The following is a 17,716-nucleotide window of genomic DNA, read 5'->3' on the forward strand; positions in this document are numbered from 1 at the left end:
CAATGATGCATTTTTTTCCAAGCTTTTGCAATTTTTGAGTTTTAATGAAAATTATTTTGCTTGCTGCTAAAAAAAAAAAAGGACCACCCGCTTAATGAGTTGAAAAGGATTAACTTGAAGATAACCAACAAAAAAAAAATGCAGTAAATTAAATTTGTCACTAACAAGGTTTCTTGCACTTCAACTTTGCTATTAGGCGTGTTCAGCTTCTTAATTAATTTTGTTTCTTCTTAATTAAAGCAGATTGATTTATTGTGGAACACAAAATGGTTTACTAGAATGCTATTTGGCGATGCCTTTACTAGATATTTTCTTCCTATAATATGTTAAAACTTATTGATGGAACTCATATAAATTAACCATTCTTGCAAGTTAAATTATGCTGAAGAGGAATAAAGACAAAGGATAATTGATGGTTAACAATCAATTAACATATGCTCATTAATTTTATAATCTCCAAGATAATTGTATTCAATTAGGTATACAATATGGTAAAAAATCAAGAATTATTGAACTATGCCCGATAAATGTAGGATTTTGTTCATTTGATGAAAGTATTTCAGTAAATTTGGGAGATATAAAAAATAAAATAAAATAAAATAATAATATCAAAGAATTTTGTTAATATGTCACGGGATAATCATGAAATAAGATAAAAACTTTTTTTTTTTTTGGGATCATCTCTTCTTCAGTGATAAACCAAACAAATGCAAGAAAGATAATTCATTTGAGTAATGTATTTTATCAATCCTCCGCCTTTATATCCTCTCTTTAATTTTTTATTTTCTGTGGAAAAACTTAGTAATATAAGGCCATGTTATATTGAATAATAAAATATAACTTTGTTTCTAATCTTTTCACCTAGATATCTCAAAAGAAAAATATCTAAAGTGTAGCTGTTAGGTTATCTCTTATGTTATCTCTATATCCTCTAATAAATTTTTGCCTTTTCAAAATTGTATCCTTTGGAATCTTCACTTTGTTAACAATGAACATGAAATAGGATGCCTTATGAGATGTGAAATTGGGTTGAAGATTTTGTGAAAACTAAAAGGAAGTGTGAAAACTAAAAAGCATTCTTGAAAAATAAAATAATTTGAAACAAGGCTGCATGTAAAACAGTTTTGAGTCTATCTATTGCATTTAAGCCCAAGGTTTAGCAGATGATCTTTTGACTATTGTATTTACAAGGCATATCTACCACATTAGGGCATCAAAACTTGGCTTTTAATGCGTGTTACAATTCTCTGTATGAAGTACAGGGTATGTATTGTGTTAAATCTTCATTCTGAAAATGTTGATCATTAGGGCCCACGGAATCCTTAACTTAAAGTACTAAGCCATCATCAAGATTGGGCAAAATGGCTTGCTAAACAACAAATTTTGTACATGTCCATTTATATATCAGATAAATATTTTTGTTTCATTTGATAAGATTGTAGCACCTTATCAAAATCTAATTTATAACGGCTATATAAATTTTGAGTTAACCGTTAACCGTTTTTTAGTTTAATATAAAAATTTGTAGATGATGAAACACCTCATTAAAATCGAAATTTCATTTCATCCATAAAATGGAGATGATCTGGATTCACCATTGACATTGTTACTGGTGATTTGTACTAATTCATTAATTTCAAATCAAAAGACCCATTAAAATAACTTCTAATTTCAAAGGTTTCATTGTCCTATCATTTAGGTGAATTTTTTTGTATAAAAATTTTGTTTGCAAATTATTTTTCCACTAATTTTACATTTTTTGTTGGTACGCACCAAGTGGTTGTAGACATCATATCCCATACTGGCTACAGGGTATAGAAATCTTTCAAGGATCTCAAAAGAGTATCCACATTTACTACACAAACACACCAAAATGCTTATAAAAGCCCATGGTTTTGTATACTGAGTCTAACTATAGAGAACAAAGGCTTTTGCATCTCTGCTGTAATTTTCTTCTCGTATGGGTTTTTGTTTCTCTTGAGCTCCTCTCTCTCGATCAAAAAACAAAAAAAAAGCTCCTCTCTCTCTCTCTCTCTCTCTCTCTCTCTCTCTCTCTCTCTCTCTCTCTCTCTCTCTGTGAGACACACAGATAAAAATTATATTCATATAATGGTTCGTAAGGTGGATATGAAGAAGATAGAGGACATAACAAAATGTCAAGTGACATTTTCGAAGCGAAGAAGTAGCTTGATAAAGAAGGCTCATGAAATCTCTGTTTGTTGCGACGTGGATATTGCATTCATCACTTTCTCTCCCTCTGGTCGAGTGAGCAAGTTTTGCAGCCAAAGGAGGTTAGTGTAAATTACTAGAGTTGAAGCACTTTATCATCAGTTTTTTCCCCTTTATTTGCCATTAATTTTTTTTTTTTTTTCTTGTTTTGTAGGATTGAAGACCTGATTCATCGTTACATAAATCTTCCCGTAGACAAGAGATTTACGTATGTAACTATTCCAACTCTTCATTTTGTTAACTTGTAATTTGTAATCTTCATTCCTCACTAATTTTATTCATTTTTTCTTTTTTCTCTCTTGAAATGGGATTGTTTGGAATGGACTTGGGCTGGTAAATGTGATTTAATTGTCTATGGTTAAACAGTCATATCAAGAATGTTCAGGTACTTTGCTTTAGTTAACTAGATTTATTTTTGTAGATGTGGTATTACTTTCTTGATGAGTAAAGTTGATAAAAATCTTGTAATTTTTTTTCATGCACTTTTTTTTTTTTTTTTTGTGTAATTTAATTCATCACCTGTTCATATTCATGTAGGAGAAGCAGGAAAAGATACACCAACTAGACCGCATTAAAGGCGATACTAGCAAGCTTCAATATCTTGAAAAACAGTTAGATTCTCTGTCTTTGTCTCTTACAATTCTTATTTATTTGTTTATTTATGATAATTTTAAGATTTCTAATTAACATCGTTTCGACTATTAGTTTTTCATGCGTTGTCAAGCAAAACGAAGTTGTAAGAAACACAATTTTTCCTCTCTTTCTCCATGTCTGTTTTTGTTTTTTATAAATAAACAACAAGACGGACCTTATTTGTTCACTCATGTTACAAATTTGTTTGACAAACAATAGGAACATTCCCTTCTTTGTTTTTATTTTTTATTTTTTTTATAATTTTTAAAAACCATACATATTTAGTTTCATTAATTATAAAAATTGTCTCATCTACAAAATATATATACATATATATAAATTGTTACCAGGATGATGGTCCAAATTGATGGCTAAACAAAGGAAGGATTTTAATTCGTTTGATAGATTTATAAAGTTGTATCGAGTTTTATTTATTTAGTTTTTCGCGTTTTCTATATAATAAAAATTATTATAAAAAAATCTTGACATTTGAAGTGCTCTTTGTTTTTTGGAAAAACAGTATGTTTAAATCAACATAATTTTAAGATTTTGAGAGACATGCTATAACCTAGTCCAATTAAATGTGAATCTAGTAAAATCAAATCAAATCCTACTATAGATAGAAAGATATGAAATCAAACAAAATGTAAATAATTATAATCCAGTTCAAGTATGAAAAATAGTCAATAATTTTTATTCATTAAATATTTAAACAAATTAAATAATTAAATAAGAGGCTAAATTTAAGGGAGCAATAAGTATAATTGGATTTCCAAGGGTCAGTTCAAATCTTGTTGATGTTTAATATGTTGCTTGTGATTCATATTTGTAAATCACTTTTGTGTTGTTTTGTTTTTGTTAAATGAATATTTTCTAATTAAATTTTATGGGCTTATGTTGCATTGTTGCTTTCTTGTACCAAATGGATTCTCCAATCTACTGACTGTAGAGTTGAAGTAAGTAAATCTTCACCAGAACATATATACATACAACATTACAACACACACATATACACATATACACACAATATCTTTAATTTAGGATAAACTTGTTCAATACTAACTCTGATTGTGTTTCTACTATAGAACCTTGAGCTACAAATAAAAAAAAGGACATTAGAATTACAGATTTTGGAGGCTAATATCAGGTGAGGTTCATCAGAACTAGGTTCCTCTCTGTGTAGATATTCTAACAATTGTTTTTTCCATTTCTTTTAATATTGTGATATTGATCCCTTCTTTTTTTCGATGTTCTGTAGGGATTATGAACTGCTCCCAGAGCAAGAACCCTCTCTACATCAACTCATGTGGTGCGAGAGAAACTTGAAACAGTCTTTGGAAAAAGTGGTAGCAAGAAAAGTGAGTTTCCATTGCTCGTGCACATTAATCTCCTATGATACCAAGTAGGATGGTGTCAGCATTACATCTAATATTTGTTCATATGATGCTCAAATTTTGTTCAGAATGTTGCAATTGATTCTTTGTCTACTTTTTTTGCCAGAATGCATTGAGTGGTAGCTATTCTTCCTTACAAAGCCAACCCAACACTCAGGTGTAAATTATAAATTTGAGCACTCTACCATCATCTTTTAATTATGGTTTCTACTTGGGTGCATAAATTTTTTGTACTGTAATTTATTATACTACATCTAACATCAATCTTGATTAGGTGGAGATGGAGAACCAAGGCGGTATGCCACTTTCATGCTACATTGATGGAAGGGATCTGAGTTGGGTTCCAAAAAGCCCTCCTTCTAGGCAGCTTTTAATGCAACTTGATCCTTGGATTAGTCCTTACAGGTTTACATGTTATCAACAACTTAATGGCTATTGATTTTCACTATTTACTTAACACCTTTTGTGTCCTAGTCCTTTTCCCCCCTTAAATGTTATCACAATTTTTCGATCACTAGAAGTTTGATAATTTAGGGAAGTAGTTGCTCGTGAGGCAACAAGTTTAGCTGGCAAAGAAGTCTTGTTTTAACAACCTATTAAACCCTAAACCATTCACTGATCTTTAAGAAAAACAAGAATTAACCCCTACATTAATTATTGTTTTATAAGATCAAATTTAGAGTATCGATAGACATGTAGGTTGATATTATTTGTAACGCCCTCAAAAATAATAACATTAAACCCATCAATCAAGACATGCGTTGACGTATAAACAAATCCACCTTCTATTATTCATTAGCGTCTCATTACATAAGTATTACATGTTAACATCATAACAAAATGCCCTACGGGCTTACAGCTTTCCAAGTTAACACTTGGTTACAACAAAGAATACTAACTCGATACACATTAAGCCCTTGGCTTGAAGTTACATGTAATACATCAAAAGTAAAACAACAAAACATGTCCGCCTCTAGCCTCCCAGCTATGTCCTTGGAGGTGGCATGCTTCCTGTACCTGAAAATGATATTCCCATATAGGGTGAGCCACAGCCCAGTAGAAATACACTAAACCAACCATGGACAATGACTAAAAGATTAGCAATTGATAGTTGGTCAACACTGATACAATCACATAAATTACATATTTATGTCAACGACTTACAAGTCCCATTTACTTTTCATTTTCCCTTTTTCAACAGATAAGCATGCTAGCTCTATCATCATTTCCACAGATATGTATAAAAACTATATCTCACATTCAGATAAGCATAAAAGCTATATCCACATTCTCAACAGATATGTATATCAACAATATCCACAGATAAGCATACAAGCTGTATCCACATTCTACAACAGATATGTATATCAACAATGTCCACAGATAAGCATACAAGCTGTATCCACACTTCACAAAGATAAGCATATGAGCTCTATCTTCACTTCTCTAGACAAGCATATGAGCTCTGTCTACGGAGTTCATCCCCTATCTCCTCCCAATACCTATCCGGTTTAGAGGTACATCCCCTATCTTCCCCTAAACCGCGGAGTACATCCCATATCTCCTCCTCTACACATAACGTATACAAACACAAAGGTTCTATATACAATCACTCAATACATATAATTAATGTATTCAATCAACTGTCAAGTTCCATGACACATTTCATTGATTAGTTTCAGTTTACTTAATCATCAAGCATTGTCTACAACAATCACGACTATCCTCCACCGATAGCCCAAAGCAGTTATTTCTAAAACAGAAAATAAATGCACAAATGGATATTCAATCAACATTTCATTTCTTCATTTCTCACCAATTAATTATCCCAATTAATTAAACAATGTAATTAGGCCATTTTCCATAATTACCATTTCAACCCTTAGGTCCCATTTTCATCAATGATTCACCAATCATTCCATTCTTCCATGCCCAAACATGCATCTAGGTTTATTATGAATAAAACCCCAACCTTTGTAAAATTACACAAAAGCCCCAAACTTTCATAAAATTACCCAACCAAGCCCAACATCTCAAAATACCAAAATTTAAAGACAAAACCCATAGAGAGGAGTAGGTTATCCCTACCTCAAATTCGGAGTCCCAAAGGAGAAGACGACAAAACTCAACGTGCTCCAAAACCCGAGATTTTCAGATTAAAATGAAGCCCTCGACGATCAACAACTTTTTTGTAAAGGCCAAAGGTGAGTAAATCACTCCTACTAGATCAAAACCTAGAGAGAAGGTAGAGTCTAGAGTGAGAGGCTCAACAATGGTGATTTTGGAAAAGTAAGAGAGAGAAGAGAAAGTGAAAAAGTGATTTAAAGAGTCACAAATTCGGGACTTTAACCCAGGTCTCCGCTCGAGCGTAAAACACCCCGCTCGAGCGGCCACTCACAGACTTCCGCTCGAGCGGCCAAACTCCCGCTCGAGCGCAGAATGCACTCGCCCAGCACTTTCGCAGAACCAGGCCTCCGTTCGAGCTCCCAACTCCCCGCTCGAGCGGCACTCACACAATCCCGCTCGAGCGGCCAATCCCACGCTCGAGCGTACAACACTGCACAGGAAATACTGGATGGGTGTATTCCCCGCTCGAGCGCCAACACCTCCGCTCGAGCGGACAGGCCAAAAATCTGGGCAACTAGTTTTGGTTTCTAAACTCAACCAACCTGAAACAAATCCGCCCAACACATCCTATAACTCAAATACAAAGCCAAGAGGATGTAAACACGATAATAACCACTACCAACATCCACGGACACATGTCCGGATCACTATACAACAAGGGTAAACCCGGAATCGCTATAACCTCCCCCCCTTAAAGAATTTCGTCCCCGAAATTAAGCACAAGTTTTCAAAAACAAGTTTTCCTCCATTTTAAACAATGTTACATTTTAACATTCAACAATTCGACCCATTACCGGTCATCCCATCCCTTTAACAAGAGACATATCACAATGTGTAAACAATATATGTATTTTCAACATGCATTAACATTATGCACTATCTTTCCAATTTCAACAATATATTCAACACATATAGTGTCACATTCAACTTCCATATGAGGCAAGTTCCAAACATACTTCCAATAATCAAAACATTTTCAATGTTTCACAACTTAAGACATATATAAAAGCTCTTAAGTTCAACAACATGCAAACTTTAAATACAAGATTACATATCAACAAATAAGTCCGGATATTTCTCTCGGACTTCCAACTCACGTTCCCAAGTGGCTTCCTCCACTCCGTGATGTTTCCACAAGACTTTCACCAAAGGAATGGTCTTGCCACGCAGGACCTGATCCCGCCTATCCAAGACCCGAACCGGTCTCTCCTCATACGAGGCATCCTCATCTACCTCTAAATCGGTCCAATCCAACACATGTGATGGATCTGGCTCATACTTCCGAAGCATACTCACATGAAACACGTTATGTACTCCGGACAACTGCGGCGGTAAGGCTAAGCGATAAGCAACCTCACCAACCCTCTCAAGGATCTCAAAAGGACCAATAAACCGAGGGGATAACTTCCCACTCTTCCCAAACCTCATCAGACCTCGTCTAGGTGATATCTTCAGGAAGACATGATCACCTACCTCAAACGCCAAAGGTTTCCTTCTACGGTCAGCATAAGATTTCTGCCGACTCTGGGCTGTAACAAGCCTCCTACGGATAAGCTCAACTTTCTCCGTCGTCTCCCTAACCAACTCCGGACCCAACAAAGGTGCATCACCCACCTCGGCCCAACAAACTGGAGACCTACACGGTCGGCCATACAAGGCCTCAAACGGTGCCATACCGATGCTAGACTGAAAACTGTTGTTGTAGGCAAACTCTACCAATGGCAAGTGCCTCTCCCACGTCCCACTGAAATCAAGGACACAACCCCGAAGCATATCCTCGAGGATCTGAATAGTACGCTCGGACTGCCCGTCAGTCTGAGGATGATAAGCCGTACTAAAGGTCAACTTAGTGCCCAAGGCACTCTGCAAACTCTGCCACAACCTCGCAGTAAAACGAGGATCTCTATCTGAGACGATCGTCACTGGGACCCCGTGCAATCTCACTACATCTCGAATGTACAAATCGGCAAGATGATCTACCGAATCTCTCACGCGCATAGGAATAAAGTGCGCCGACTTAGTCAACCGGTCTACAACCACCCAAATAGCATCACTACCCCGCTGAGTCCTCGGAAGACCTACAGCGAAGTCCATAGTGACATGCTCCCACTTCCACTCGGCAATAGGCAAGGGTTGCAACAAACCCGCTGGCCTCTGATGCTCGGCCTTCACTTGCTGGCAAGTAAGGCACTTCGATACGAAAACAGCCACATCTCTCTTCATACCCCGCCACCAAAACTGGCGACCCAAATCCTGATACATCTTAGTACCTCCCGGATGCACCGCAAGGCGCGAATGGTGAAACTCTCGGAGTACTTCCTCTCGGCAAGACTCCGGTACAAACAAACGGTCTCGGTATCTCACACTCAGGTCGGGATACACCGTCAAACCCTTCTCAACTTTCCCACTGGAGATCTTCTCTCAGAGGGATTCTACCTCAAGGTCACCTCTCTGTGCCTCTAACACTCTAATCACAAGTGTAGGCTGCGCAACAACAGAAAACAAGGCCGCAGCCTCAACAGATTCGCCCAGTAGCAAATCAAACTCGCCAAGTGCTCCCAACATCTCCCATTCCTGGATGGCTATACAAGCTACATCACTAATGGTTTTCCTACTAAGGGCATCGGCCACAACATTGGCCTTTCCCGGATGATAATGCAACTCAAAATCATAATCCTCGATGAACTCCATCCATCTCCTCTGCCTCAAATTCAAGTCTTTCTGTGTAAACAGATACTTCAAACTCTTATGATCCGAGAATACCTCGAACCTCTCACCATAAAGGTAGTGCCTCCAGATTTTCAAGGCAAAGATCACAGCTGCTAACTCTAGGTCGTGTGTGGGGTAATTCTTCTCGTGTATTTTCAACTGACGTGAGCCATAAGCTACCACTTTCCCCTCTTGCATCAACACACAGCCCAAACCCTCTCGTGAGGCATCACAATAAACCGCATAACCCAACCCTCTCTCCAGAATAATCAACACCGGAGCGGTGGTCAATCTAACTTTCAGCTCTTGGAACGACTTTTCACAAGTCTCACTCCACTCAAACTTGACTCCCTTCCGAGTCAGTCTAGTCAACGGTGACGCTAACCTGGAGAAATCTTTCACAAACCGACGGTAATACCCAGCCAATCCCAGAAAACTGCGGATCTCAAACACACTCTTAGGCTGTGCCCAATCTTGCACTGCCTCAACCTTGGATGTATCAACAGACACCCCTTCCCCGGATACCACGTGGCCTAAGAATTTGACTTCCCCCAGCCAGAACTCACACTTCCCAAACTTGGCATACAGCCTATGGGCTCTAAGTAACTCAAGCACCACTCTCAAGTGTGCCTCGTGCTCCTCCTCAGAAGACGAATAGATAAGGATATCGTCCACGAAAACAACCACAAATCGGTCTAAGAACTCCCGGAAAATCCGGTTCATCAAGTCCATAAAGACTGCCGGTGCATTGGTAAGCCCAAATGGCATCACCAGAAACTCATAATGGCCATACCGCGTACGGAATGCCGTTTTCGGAATATCCTCATCCCTGACCCTCAACTGATGGTAACCCGATCTCAAGTCTATCTTAGAGAAACAACGGGAACCCTTCAACTGGTCAAACAAATCATCTATACGGGGCATAGGGTACTTATTTTTAACCGTAGCCCGATTCAACTTCCGGTAGTCTATACACAATCTCAAGGCACCATCTTTCTTTTTAACAAAGAGGGCCGGTGCTCCCCACGGTGAAACACTAGGGCGAACAAAACCCTTATCTAGCAATTCCTGGAGCTGAATTTTCAACTCAACCAACTCTGCTGGAGCAAAACGGTAAGGTGCCATAGAAATCGGCGCCGTACCCGGCACTAAATCAATAGAGAATTCTATCTCTCGGTGAGGTGGCAAACTAACAAGTTCTTCGGGAAAAACATCCGAATACTCACAAACCACCCTCGGCAACACAATCCGAGTCTCAACACACTCGCTACTCTCAAAGCTAGCAAGTAAACCACTAAGCTCACTTCGCCCTCGCGAATCATACCCCGGTGGCAAAACACTACCAACCCGGTCTCCCAAGAAATGGAACCACTCCCCGCTCAAGGTACATAACGTGACCCTCTGGCGGTAGCAATCAATAACAGCCCGGTATGACGATAGCCAGTCCATACCCAAAATAACATCACAACCCTTCATGGGCATGACAACAAACGGAAAAGGAAGCCTATAGTCGGCGACCTCTATATCACATCCTCTAACACCCTGTTTCAGGATCAACTCACCACCCAAAGGTGATACCACACAAATAGGAGATGCTAACTGTGCTAACTCCAATTCCAAAACAGATGCAAATGCAGCAGATACAAATGAATGAGATACACCCGTGTCTATCAACACACTAGCAACTGAGTTGCAAAACAGAAAAGTACCTCTCACCACTGATGGAGCCGGTACTAAATCCTGCGCGGTAACAGCATACACGCGCCCCGTAGGCCCCTGGTCTACCTGCTCACCTCTCGGAGCAAAAGACTGCTGCACAGACTGGGATGACGAAGCTCCCGGATTGGCCCTCGAGGCCTGCACAGACTGAGCTGGCTGAAAACCCTGCGTCTGCCTAGAACCAGACGCTCCCGAAGTGGCACACAACTGTGGGCAAAACCTCTTCATGTGCCCAGGTTGTCCACACTGATAACAAGTCAAGAGCTGCCCCCTGCCCAAACTCTGACTCTGCGGTCTAGCTGAAGAAGAAGCAGCTTTCTGACCTCCACCCTTCTGCGGGCAAACTGAAACCTTGTGACCCAACTGACCACACTTGTAACAAGTGAAGTCCCCCTGACCACCTCTCCCTGAGCCCACACTCGGCACTGGGAAGGTCGATCTAGCAACACCACCCTGCGACTGCTGAGGGTTAGAACCCCTCTGCCTCCTGCCATCACTCTGACTATCTTGGCTCCTCTTGGAGCCTCTCTGCCCCTCATCCTCCTCCTGCATCATGAGCTCCATATGAGCTGCAGCATCTACCAGGTGTCTATATTCTCGGATATAAGACCCACCAACTCTCAACTTGAGGCCCCGCCTCAACTTCCGCTCAAACTCATAGCAACGGCGTTCCTCAGACGCCACCAGTTCAGGTGCAAACCTGGACAAACTGGTAAAAGTAGCCTCAAACTCGGCCACTGACAAGCCCTGCTGATTAAGCCGGCTAAACTGATCCCTCAGCTTCTCTCTAGCTACTGCAGACAAAAACCTCTCCTGAAAAGCATTCACAAATGCCTCCCAAGTCCCACCAACACGAGCCTTCTCGTACTTCCACCATTGACCCGCATCTCCCTTCAGCTGGAAGGATGCCAAGGTCACTTTCAGTGCTCCGTCCTCGATGCCAAGCATCACAAACGTCTTCGTTGTCTGTTCGAGCCATTCATCTGCCTTAAGCGGCTCTTTAGGATCCCCGATAAACTCGTCCGGATTACACCGAAAGAACTCCCTCTTCAAGAAGGAAGGCCCTGTCTCAGCTGCCTGATTCCCAGCTCTAAGAATACCCAAAGCTCCTGCTAACTCTCTGGCCAAGGCACCCATAGCCTGCTGACCCACTGGCTCGGCCACAGTGGCCTGCCCAACCCCCTCCTGCACTGCCGGAATCTCACCCTGTAACGGTGCTTCCTGCCTCGCAGGTCTACCACGCCTAGCACCTCTTCCTCGTCCTGACATACTAATAAAGGCAACACAGAACGTTAACACATTCATAAGTGTGCCAAAACTAAACACTCACGTCCTAATGCATGGACAACTGTAATTCACTCCACATAAGCACATAAACACATAAGCACTTACGAATTTCATTTCCGGATAATGATAGTCCCGAGACGTTACTAGAGTTCCGGTTAGAAATAGCATTGATCAAGTGCTTTTCCAACAAGACTCCCAGAAACTCAAGGATCCACTCAACATCCTAGAAATTAAATCCCATACCCACATAGTCACATAAGCATGTTATCAAATAAACACATAGCATATGGTACTACATCTAAGTCTCTATCAAGCGAGACAAACCCATTGTGATCCTAATCACTTCCCACGTACCCAAAGTATTCGAACCCGGTACGCTCTGATACCAAGTTGTAACGCCCTCAAAAATAATAACATTAAACCCATCAATCAAGACATGCGTTGACGTATAAACAAATCCACCTTCTATTATTCATTAGCGTCTCATTACATAAGTATTACATGTTAACATCATAACAAAATGCCCTACGGGCTTACAGCTTTCCAAGTTAACACTTGGTTACAACAAAGAGTACTAACTCGATACACATTAAGCCCTTGGCTTGAAGTTACATGTAATACATCAAAAGTAAAACAACAAAACATGTCCGCCTCTAGCCTCCCAGCTATGTCCTTGGAGGTGGCATGCTTCCTGTACCTGAAAATGATATTCCCATATAGGGTGAGCCACAGCCCAGTAGAAATACACTAAACCAACCATGGACAATGATTAAAAGATTAGCAATTGATAGTTGGTCAACACTGATACAATCACATAAATTACATATTTATGTCAACGACTTACAAGTCCCATTTACTTTTCATTTCCCCTTTTTCAACAGATAAGCATGCTAACTCTATCATCATTTCCACAGATATGTATAAAAACTATATCTCACATTCAGATAAGCATAAAAGCTATATCCACATTCTCAACAGATATGTATATCAACAATATCCACAGATAAGCATACAAGCTGTATCCACATTCTACAACAGATATGTATATCAACAATATCCACAGATAAGCATACAAGCTGTATCCACACTTCACAAAGATAAGCATATGAGCTCTATCTTCACTTCTCTAGACAAGCATATGAGCTCTGTCTACGGAGTTCATCCCCTATCTCCTCCCAATACCTATCCGGTTTAGAGGTACATCCCCTATCTTCCCCTAAACCGCGGAGTACATCCCATATCTCCTCCTCTACACATAACGTATACAAACACAAAGGTTCTATATACAATCACTCAATACATATAATTAATGTATTCAATCAACCGTCAAGTTCCATGACACATTTCATTGATTAGTTTCAGTTTACTTAATCATCAAGCATTGTCTACAACAATCACGACTATCCTCCACCGATAGCCCAAAGCAGTTATTTCTAAAACAGAAAATAAATGCACAAATGGATATTCAATCAACATTTCATTTCCTCATTTCTCACCAATTAATTATCCCAATTAATTAAACAATGTAATTAGGCCATTTTCCATAATTACCATTTCAACCCTTAGGTCCCATTTTCATTAATGATTCACCAATCATTCCATTCTTCCATGCCCAAACATGCATCTAGGTTTATTATGAATAAAACCCCAACCTTTGTAAAATTACACAAAAGCCCCAAACTTTCATAAAATTACCCAACCAAGCCCAACATCTCAAAATACCAAAATTTAAAGACAAAACCCATAGAGAGGAGTAGGTTATCCCTACCTCAAATTCGGAGTCCCAAAGGAGAAGACGACAAAACCCAACGTGCTCCAAAACCCGAGATTTTCAGATTAAAATGAAGCCCTCGACGATCAACAACTTTTTTGTAAAGGCCAAAGGTGAGTAAATCACTCCTACTAGATCAAAACCTAGAGAGAAGGTAGAGTCTAGAGTGAGAGGCTCAACAATGGTGATTTTGGAAAAGTAAGAGAGAGAAGAGAAAGTGAAAAAGTGATTTAAAGAGTCACAAATTCGGGACTTTAACCCAGGTCTCCGCTCGAGCGTAAAACACCCCGCTCGAGCGGCCACTCACAGACTTCCGCTCGAGCGGCCAAACTCCCGCTCGAGCGCAGAATGCACTCGCCCAGCACTTTCGCAGAACCAGGCCTCCGCTCGAGCTCCCAACTCCCCGCTCGAGCGGCACTCACACAATCCCGCTCGAGCGGCCAATCCCACGCTCGAGCGTACAACACTGCACAGGAAATACTGGATGGGTGTATTCCCCGCTCGAGCGCCAACACCTCCGCTCGAGCGGACAGGCCAAAAATCTGGGCAACTAGTTTTGGTTTCTAAACTCAACCAACCTGAAACAAATCCGCCCAACACATCCTATAACTCAAATACAAAGCCAAGAGGATGTAAACACGATAATAACCACTACCAACATCCACGGACACATGTCCGGATCACTATACAACAAGGGTAAACCCGGAATCGCTATATTATTAGTTTATTTTTTTTGGTCTCTTGATACTGATATGGGATTTAAATTATTTTCATATCAACCAATTCATGTTCATAACTTATTAGTAACTCAATCATAGCTAATTTGGCTGCTATAAAACACTTTCTTCATGGCTGATGAATTTTTTAAAATTCATGGTTGCATCACCCGATTAAGATACATAGTGCTTGATACTCCTCATATTTTCATTGCGACTCTCAATACTGATTCGTCTACCAATCATGCCTTTATTCAAAGCCTTGTTTCAAACTTTTAGTCAGTTTTCCTTTTCTATATGACTAAAAAGTAAAGGAAAAGTCAAGTAAATTTCAAGGAGAGTAACTATCATAGTCTTAACAGTGCCGCGGTTCGTGAAAGCATATTTCAAGGAATTACTGATCAAATAAAGGGAACACCAGTAAGTAGTCAAACACCAGGGTCATTGAGTAGTCATATCTCAATCAAAGCTTTCTCCACCAAAAATCAGTCAGGAATTTCATCTGGAGCTCAAGAAACCCTAATTACACTGCCAACGCAGGTAAATATTTCTTCTAACAAACCTTGGCTAAATATTTTACAATTCATAGATCCTAATTCTCCCTAACTGAACAATTGCAAATATCATGGCAGCAACCCTCTGTTGATATTGAATTTTCATCGATTTTGTCTAATCATGGTGGAGTATTAGATAGCTCATCCAAGGTATGTGATTGCTTTTGACGGAATATTAGATGCCATTTTTAATTTTATAATTTTACCTCATGTTTAGTTCTCATACCTTTGATTATTTTTCTTAGTATAGAATGGTTCGAAAAAATTTCCCTTTTGGGTCCAACTACAATATTTTCCACATACTTGTTCATTATAACATATACATATCTCTCCTAGTTTATCTTTCATTAGATTCTTTATAATTTTCATATTCTAGTTATACGTATAATTTTGATTAACTATTCTTTCCTTTCACTTGAAAGATCATATACTTACCTTGTTATATTTTTTGCATTAATTCTCATTCATACTTATTTATACTTTCTTCTTTTCTTTTATTTATTTATTTATAGGCACATGCTTATTTTATGCCTTACTTATATAAGGGTAGTATGGATCCTAATAAGTGCTAGACACTGACCACTTAACCGTGGATCCAATTCAGTTATTGACATTGATCTGTTATCTCCATATTCAATCAATTACTTTGAGGTTCTTGTATATCTTTGCAGCAGAACCACTTGAATAAGCAAGACATTGTCATATCATTGGCTCAATCTAAATCAAACCACAAAAATGGGAATTGGTTTGCTAGTGGTAATCCTAACTGTAGCAAGAGCTTGAGTGTCACTCAACCTCCAAATGTTGCAAGGTTTGTGTTTTCTATATATTCGAGTTTTATATGTAAAATGCTTTTTCTTTGGTGTGATTTGATTAACATGAAAAATGAACTATTAATTATTATCTTTTACATTGTATTTACAGGAATATATCTCTACCAATTAATGGATCATTTTGCACTGCTTCTGCTTCTTCTGCCACCACCATAACTACTGCGAAAGGGTTGAACTTGGATGAATTGGGGTTGTATCAGATGGAAATTGGAATGGAAAAGTATAACCCAGAAAATGACCAGACAATAACTACATCAAAATGGTCTAACCCGAAGACAACCATTTCGCAACACAATAATGTAAAACAAATTGACGACCAATGCGAAAGTGATGGCAACAACAACAACAGTGCCTCCAACAATGGCACCAAGGACAGCAACACTGAAAGTGGTTTTGTAGTCATGGATCAGTCAATAGATATAGAAAAAGTGGATCCACTACATAAATTTCCTGAAGTGCCCTCATTTGACGACTTTTCTCTTGAGGTTAGTGCAAACAACTATAATTCATAAAGATCAATTGCATAATTTATTTTTTGCAACTGTTAATAAATCACAGTTCGTTTCATTTTATACAACAAATTTATGATAGTTACTATTGCATAAGCATATCATATAGGAACGATCATTTACTACTAGAATATTTATATGGAAAATTGAAAATGAAAATTTTAAAATTATGAGCATAGGTATCTATTTATATTTAAATTGAAAATATCAGAAAATATCTCTTCATTTTGTTTGAGAATTTTGTATTCATGTTTTTATGATAATTGATACTTTCTTTCTATTGTTCCAACAGAATATTTTAGAAGACAACAACTTGTGGACCAAAAGAATCCAAGAGAGTGGCTTATGGGAATGGGATGACTTGGTGATGGCAGATAATATGAACTTTGAGGATCTTGAAAAGTTTTTTGACTAAAGGCAAAGTTGGTGCATTATATATTATCTTAGAGATTACCTAGTTTTCTATATTAGACTTTGATGTACATTTTGTAGTTAGTGGTTGCTAATGATGTTATATAAAGATTGTCTTATAAGTTTTTAAGTTGACCAGAATTTAAGTTGTGCCTAGTTTTCTGGTTGTAGAATGAAGCAGCTAGTGAAGAAAATTTGGATGGTTCTACCTTTGGCTATTCTCTGGTCTACATGGAAGCATAGAAATAATTGTGTATTTAATGGTTCTCAACCAAATTTGGAAGATCAGTGTGAAATAGTGAAGGTTAGAGTAGTTATGTGGCTCAAAGCACTGCTAATTCAGGTAGAGTTTTCTATAAATGACTTGGTATTTAATCTACAACAAGTGAAGTATTGTATCAGAAATGGAGGTTGAGTGAAAATGATCAAGTCTGGTGACCTGTAATAGTCGCTCTATTTAGATGTTTTGTTTGGCACCACCAGTTTGCTCTTTGTTTGTTAGTTAGTTTGCTCATTGGTTTTGTTTCTCTGTTTCTTTGGTTGGTTTCTTACCAATTTAGGAGTGCTAGCAAATGATAGGGTGCTTATTTTGATGCCAACCTAGTTGGGATTATTATGTGTATCGTGATGCTTTTGCACTTCCTCTTTTATTGAGGTGCGTTCTGTATTTTGTACTAATTTATAACAATGAATTCTTTTTCTTTGCTGATCAAAAAAATCATCTAAAAGACTTGATTGTAAAAAAAAACCTTTTTAACCAAAAAGTTGAAGGCAATGAATGAATGATTCCTTGAAATTAATTAAAACCATACTGTGTTTCTATT

The 17,716-nt window shown here is 38.5% G+C and overlaps 2 protein-coding genes across 2 annotated transcripts; both read left to right on the forward strand.

Annotated features, from left to right (window-relative positions):
• The first annotated feature begins 2,109 nt into the window (after positions 1–2,109).
• Positions 2,110–4,268, forward strand: LOC114262301 (agamous-like MADS-box protein AGL66). The gene is made up of 7 exons (XM_082917595.1): positions 2,110–2,291; positions 2,384–2,437; positions 2,596–2,614; positions 2,767–2,858; positions 3,812–3,818; positions 3,948–4,009; positions 4,121–4,268. Exons 1-7 carry the CDS (start codon positions 2,110–2,112, stop codon positions 4,266–4,268), a joined length of 564 nt encoding a protein of 187 aa, XP_082773721.1.
• Positions 4,269–15,655: 11,387 nt separating this feature from the next.
• LOC145820918 (uncharacterized) lies at positions 15,656–17,502 on the forward strand. Its single transcript, XM_082917598.1, has 4 exons — positions 15,656–15,685; positions 15,811–15,950; positions 16,064–16,457; positions 16,774–17,502. The coding sequence occupies exons 1-4, from the start codon at positions 15,656–15,658 to the stop codon at positions 16,894–16,896; spliced, it is 687 nt and encodes a 228-aa protein (XP_082773724.1). The 3' UTR covers positions 16,897–17,502.
• Positions 17,503–17,716: the final 214 nt, after the last annotated feature.

This window comes from Camellia sinensis, chromosome 1 (assembly GCF_055761805.1).
Source record: "Camellia sinensis isolate YWXY chromosome 1, ASM5576180v1, whole genome shotgun sequence".
In the NCBI taxonomy this organism is placed as follows: Eukaryota; Viridiplantae; Streptophyta; class Magnoliopsida; order Ericales; family Theaceae; genus Camellia; species Camellia sinensis.

Bases quoted from the DNA above. Each gene is read 5' to 3' on its own strand.
- LOC114262301 (XM_082917595.1), top strand. From the start codon at position 2,110: ATGGTTCGTAAGGTGGATATGAAGAAGATAGAGGACATAACAAAATGT. The intron at 2,292-2,383 runs GTTAGTGTAAAT...CTTGTTTTGTAG, and splicing joins AAGTTTTGCAGCCAAAGGAG to GATTGAAGACCTGATTCATC. The intron at 4,010-4,120 runs GTGAGGTTCATC...GATGTTCTGTAG, and splicing joins ATTTTGGAGGCTAATATCAG to GGATTATGAACTGCTCCCAG.
- LOC145820918 (XM_082917598.1), top strand. From the start codon at position 15,656: ATGCTTATTTTATGCCTTACTTATATAAGG. The intron at 15,686-15,810 runs GTAGTATGGATC...ATATCTTTGCAG, and splicing joins TATGCCTTACTTATATAAGG to CAGAACCACTTGAATAAGCA. The intron at 16,458-16,773 runs GTTAGTGCAAAC...TTGTTCCAACAG, and splicing joins TTGACGACTTTTCTCTTGAG to AATATTTTAGAAGACAACAA.